The 6,102-nt window shown below is 43.1% G+C and overlaps 2 protein-coding genes across 2 annotated transcripts; one reads left to right on the forward strand and one right to left on the reverse strand.

The window, feature by feature from the left end:
• Positions 1-821: 821 nt before the first annotated feature.
• On the forward strand, positions 822-3,840 carry pdx1 (pancreatic and duodenal homeobox 1). Its single transcript, XM_069703463.1, has 2 exons — positions 822-1,302; positions 3,455-3,840. Exons 1-2 carry the CDS (start codon positions 879-881, stop codon positions 3,838-3,840), a joined length of 810 nt encoding a protein of 269 aa, XP_069559564.1. The 5' UTR covers positions 822-878.
• Positions 3,841-4,431: 591 nt separating this feature from the next.
• urad (ureidoimidazoline (2-oxo-4-hydroxy-4-carboxy-5-) decarboxylase) lies at positions 4,432-5,301 on the reverse strand. The gene is made up of 2 exons (XM_069703464.1): positions 5,089-5,301; positions 4,432-4,909 (listed from the first exon to the last, which is right to left on the reverse strand). Exons 1-2 carry the CDS (start codon positions 5,261-5,263, stop codon positions 4,560-4,562), a joined length of 525 nt encoding a protein of 174 aa, XP_069559565.1. The 5' UTR covers positions 5,264-5,301; the 3' UTR covers positions 4,432-4,559.
• Between the last annotated feature and the right edge of the window lie 801 nt (positions 5,302-6,102).

Raw genomic sequence — 6,102 nt, forward strand, 5'->3', positions numbered from 1 at the left:
CGGACGGAGGCTTAATTGAGTTCGGTCGCATACTCCAATTTAATTGGTTGTTTAATGAACTATTGTTTAATGGGGCGGACGCGCAGCCGCTGAATGCTAATAGTCGGCAAACACGGTGAGAGTGCAGCCAGCGAAGGGACCGCAGCAGCTCCGTGTTTGTCCTCACCGAAGGCCACCTTCGTGCAGGGACTGTGAAGCCCACGCGCGCAAAATGGTGTTAAATGATGCATTTACAAAAGTGTAATGGGTACATTTAAAGCGTCAGAAAAGAGTAGACGCGTGAAAAAAAAAAGAAAAGTGTTTGAGCTTCTTCGCCCGAGTTTCCAGGACAACTGTCTCCATCCAGGTCTCTTATCTCTCAGGTCAACCAATGTTTGCGCCCATACATATCGATTCAACAGCCGCAATGTGCAGACAAGAGATATATCCATATAAATTGTCGATGGCCACATTGTTTGAGGACAAAACATGCCCCACATCGGAAAGGTGTTCCTCCCATGCGCTCTAGACAAATACCAAATCCCTTTATGTGGAAGCAGGGTCCCGCAGCTTCACCTGTTCACTGTTCTTTTGCTGCTGCGAGGGCAGACGCAGGTGGAGGCAGGTAAACGCTGCGGTATTTACAGAGTGGCATTGATTTCCGCGCGCTGACAGCCGATCTGTTCAATTTACTGGAAAAAAACCAACAAAAAAAAAAAACCCTCAAGCTGTAGAATAACCTGGAAACAGAGCAAACAGTGAAACCAATGGCTTGTGCGCTGCAGAGTCACATGGTGACAGAGTGACTCACCTGTGCGGGAGCGTAAGGGCCCCGCAGTTGCGCCAGAGGCAGGTGGAGCTGAAGGTCTACCCTGAGGCAGGGCGCAGATACGGTGCATATGCGCGCAAACGGCCCCCGCAGCCTCGCGTCTTCGCCAGCCATGAATCGGGAAGATCATTATTATCCCTCTCAGGTTTTTAAAGACTCCTGCGCCTTCCAGAGATCACAGGGTGATGACTACAGCCACAGCCCGCCGCCCTGCCTCTACATGAGCAGGCAGGTCCACTCTGTCTACACACCGCCGTCGTCCATGGGAGCCTTGGAGCAGGCAAGCCTCCCTGACATCGCCTCTACTTACAGTCTACCCAGCATGCGGGAGGATCCGGGCGTGCCTCAGGTCCACCACTCGCAGGGGCTCCAGCAGCCGCCGCTCCAGCCTCCAGGTTATGGAGACGCGGGGGAACAGAGCAGATATCACCTCCCGTTCCCCTGGATGAAAACAACAAAGTCACACTCTCACACCTGGAAGGGACAGTGGCCAGGTAACCTCAAACATATCAGTGTTCAACAAGTCATCTAAATGCAGGACTTATCAAAGCAGATGTATCTTTCATTTGATTGTCAGGCTTCAAATTAAGATATATGGACAGTTGTGTTTATATAACAAGTAAGTTCAACTAAGAGTCAGTTGAGGCCCATAATGACATCATGCTCCCAACAATGTGACCCTCGTTGTTTCAGTTTACCTTGTCAGTCAATTTGCAAAAGGCCCGTAACTTCAGCGCTTGCTTTTATTGGGTCTTATTGTCACTAAAGTGCGTTTTTTTTTTTTGTTTCTGTACAAAACTTTTCCACAAATTACCATCTACTATCTTATCTAGCTGATAGACACCCAAGCCGGTACAGTCGCTTTTGATTGATGTGGGCCCGGTAACACGAAAAAGAAGAGGTTTTAAACATTTACGCAGAATTTGTATGTACATTTTAAATGTGATAGCTAAAGTTATGAATAATATATTAGATCAAAACCGTCTTACCGAGAAGGGAGCGTTTTGATTTGTGTTTAACGAGTTTTCTAACGAGCGGGTGTGCGCACAAGAAAAGTAAGGAAGTTTTCTTCTGCTAAAATGAACCTGTAAAGTTCTCAGACTTTTCTCGTATGAGACAAAATTCTTATAGAAACATTTTTCTGCTTCACTTAATGTAGATTGTTGCACTTTAGCAATGATCCACACTCATCAAAGTCGATATTCTATAGGCCTACTGTCCTGTGACATTACAGCCACTTTTTGGTTAGGTTTGACGCACAGCTTTTGTAATAAAACGTTTAGATAATGACAGGATAATGCAGACGTATTATAGTCTATAAGCTACAAGAAGTTTTGTTACAATGAATATAACATCAAAACTCGGTTTTATTTCAAATTTCTGATCTAGTAAGCTGCAAAAAGTTTCTAAACGGGCCCATTAGGACAATGCCAAGAACCAAATCTGTAATTAGTGCCTTAGAAAATAGGAATTTAAAACCTTCACACTCGTTTCTTCATATTATATAATATATATTCATATGTAATATCTATACATTCACGTAGCCTAAACTTTAATTACATTTTAACAAATTCAAAATGTAGGATTTTAGTATCACAGTTTCACTTTCAAGATGAATTTACACAAATTGATTTTTTTTTTAAAAGGAATTAACCTAATTTCAGTGCCACACATAATACTTGTCTTTCCTGCTCTGACTAAATTACAAAAAAACTATGATTGTGATTTAGGTTTGTACAAAATGGAATGGAAAAAAACACTACAGCAACTGATGAATGGCTCATAGGCTAAAATTGTAGGCTGAACTTGTTTCTCTAAGCTACTTTTCTTCCCAAAGTTTATTTTCTGCAATAGGTTATATGCTTGTTTTTCCTGAATGACTAGTTTGAATTTGAAATGTGTTCATGATGAAATTGTAAGCACATCAGTGACAGGTTATTCCTGACAATCAATTTACTAACCAACAGGCCTCATCAAGCTCTTTTCTCTCTCCTAAAAATATACTTTGAGCCATATATAGGAAGAAACAACTTTGCATACAAGTCTCAGCAAGTAAAGCACATTAAAAGAACATTCTGTTTATGCCCTCATATCTCAAACCACAGTATAATCATTTAGTAAACTCTGCTTTTATATAGTTTCCTTTTTTTTTTAATTTGACTCTTGTTTAATGCACTGGGAAACTTTTTGTCCACAAAAAGGAAACGGCAGCATGTACCTTAACCAAAATGTCAGTCTATTTTCTAAAATAATTTTCACTAACCTATAACCTTCACCTCTCTATAAATCTCAATTAAAATGGAATTAAAATAGTCTCTCATATCACCAGTTGTTTCCAAATCCTTCCAACAAGGGAGTGTTTTTAGTTACATCTCAATTGGGTGTAATTTGTTTGTAACAATGAATGAAATTATTATTATTTTTTTTTATCTTATCATAAAACAAATGCAGTTTTTAGTTCTGTTCGAGGGGCCACTAACTTCTAATAAGGCCTATAGGTAATTTCAGGAATAAAAATGATTTTCTGATTTACTGTCAGTTATTAGCGATATTATAATTGGAGGACTTGAGATTTTAGTTCAAAATACTGATAACAGTCGGACAACTTTGATAAATGACATACATTTAATCTCCGTGTGGATTTAGGGCCGTACGTGATGGCGGAGACTGAGGAAAACAAACGCACGAGGACTGCTTACACGCGCGCCCAGCTGCTGGAGCTTGAAAAGGAGTTCCTGTTCAACCGCTACATCTCGAGGCCGCGCCGCGTGGAGCTGGCGCTGACCCTGAGCCTCACCGAGCGCCACATCAAGATCTGGTTCCAGAACCGGCGCATGAAATGGAAGAAGGAGGAGGACCGGAGGAGGGTGAGGGGGACCGACCCGGACCAGGACTCCTCCATCACCTCTGGAGACCAGGGCGAGGCCGCGGGAGGGGTGTCCTCCACAAACGGACCTCACACCAGCACACCCCCTGTTTCCCCGCTGCACGGTCCCACTCTGTCCGCCTCTGGGTCCAGAGAGCCCGCATAGCCCCACCCGCAAGTCCGGGTCCTAAAGGTACATTTCAGGGATCATTTGACTTTGTTTTAATTGGAACTCAAGACAAACAGACTTTAAATCCATATTTGAAGGCAGCCCATTTGAAAGGAATGGACTTAAAATGACAGAAAGAATGAAGTCTCTCCTGAATAGGTATGAGTTGGCATTTATAGAAAGTGCTCATTTTCCAGGGGCCCCTATGAATTTTGAATGGTCAAAAATGAGTCCCCTTTTTGGATTTGACAGTCTACCATATCTGAACTGAGTGGGCATTTTTTTCATCCCGCTTCGGCACACATGCTTTGAGGTGTTGTGGACACCAGGTGGCATGCAGAGACAACAAAATCACGGCAAGGACCAGCTCCTTTTCAACTTTTAGAGACAGCAAGGATTGAGTTGCACCAACTGCTGCAGTCTTACGTTTTCCAGTGCTTTGTTTTTTCACCCCAGATAAGAGAGTAGTGAGCAATAGCCCACAATCATGTTTATTAATGTGCGTAATGTGTACTTTCCGTATATATAAGTCGACTTGTATATAAACCTTTACCATGAATAATTTAACTGTTAAATTAGAATCAGCAATGCACCTGTTTTATTGGTTGACTTCATTATGAATAATACACGTAATAGATTTGGAATAAAGAATATATCACAGTCACAGTCTTTACATCCAACTCTGGAAATCCAACATAAACTCCGGCATTTAAGGTTCATAATTTGTTCGGAGCGTCAGTGAGCACGAGACCCCGGAGACGCAAATGGCATATCTTCTTCACCTCCTGGATGCCGCGCGCCCTCTCCACCGCGCGCTCGTTCTGGTTCCGCTCGGACAGCTGCCGTAAGATGTCGGCTTTGTCGCTCATCCGGGCGCAGATGACAAACGGGAACCCGAAGCGCTTCTTGTATTCCTCGTTGAGCCAGGCCACGCGCGAGGCTTCCGCCGAGTTTAGCGCATCCATTCCGGCTCGTGCCTGCTCCTCGCACGACTCCCGGGTCAAAGTGCCGCTCTGGAGGTCTCTGCCCGCGAGATCCGGGTGACACCTGAGGATCCCCTCTTTACCTGGACACACATGGTGACTGATTATTGCACGCAGTTTTGTTAACGTGATCGGCGCCATTACGCGCAGAGAAATGTATGGTTATATTAGGGCAGCCATCTCTGAAACTGACACCCAAAAATTCAAACAAAGCAAAAAGACAAAATACTTTTAAGACCATAAAAACGTATCTGTGTATCACCTGATTCCGGAAGAGCGTCGATAAAATCATTGATGCAAGCCTCCAAAGCGGTTGAACTCACAAAGGGACGCCTTGACCACACAGCGGCTGCTACTATTGGACATTTCTCCACCACATTCCCCAAAATATCCACAAAATCCTCGTAAGGAAGAGCATTTACTGCGGCGATGTCCATGTTGGTGTGGGAACACTCTTTAGTGGTGCACAGACGGCGTTTATTGACCTTCGGACAACACTTTGCAACAAGGGTTAATGTACTGGTGGACACAGAGCAAGCCCCCCCACCCCCCACCCCCCCGTGTCTGGCAGTGGTTAATGTTTTCTTTGTCAGATCAGCCGGCAGTCATCAGATCAGCAAGGATCAGGTGAAAAGAGAAAAAGGGTTTGCTGGTGAGCCTAAAGGAAGGTGCAAAACAGCGAAGCAAATTTTAGAAGCAGGTTTGTCTTCAGAATGCTAACTCTGATCTCTGGCGTCACCTAGTGCGTAAAGTGAGCAGCAGTCAGCGTAGACGTCTATGTGTTCATGAACTACATGTAGTTTCCAATCTGACGCTGGGATCCTGACAAGGTTTCTCACAGTGGTGGAAGAAAGAATTCAGGTCCTCTACTGCAATATGAAAATATAAGTCCTGCATTGAAAATATCACCTAAGTAAAAGTAGAAAAGTATTCTTAGCAAAATATAGGCCTATAAAGTTTCAACTGTAACAGTACTTATGAAATGTTCCAAGTGAGTATTATGCTATCATATTATTTGTATGTTTACACTTGCAGCTGTTTCATATACAACTGCATCTTACAGTGATTCATATTGTATACTGTAATCAGTATGTGTTTACATTAAATCTTAATCTGTCAATCAAGCAGTAAATTGCAGCTGTCAGATAAATGTACTGCAGCAAAAACTTCAAGAGTCCTCTGAAATGTGTGTAATAGTGCACACATTGAAAGTAGTAGGAAAAGTGTTGCACTTTAGTAAAAGTACTGTTACTTTGCACGACCAGAGTCACATGAT

Source organism: Brachyistius frenatus, unplaced genomic scaffold (genome assembly GCF_029030835.1).
Source record: "Brachyistius frenatus isolate BFR_SWC_R1_liver_20210118 unplaced genomic scaffold, ASM2903083v1 Contig_47, whole genome shotgun sequence".
Lineage (NCBI taxonomy): Eukaryota > Metazoa > Chordata > Actinopteri > Embiotocidae > Brachyistius > Brachyistius frenatus.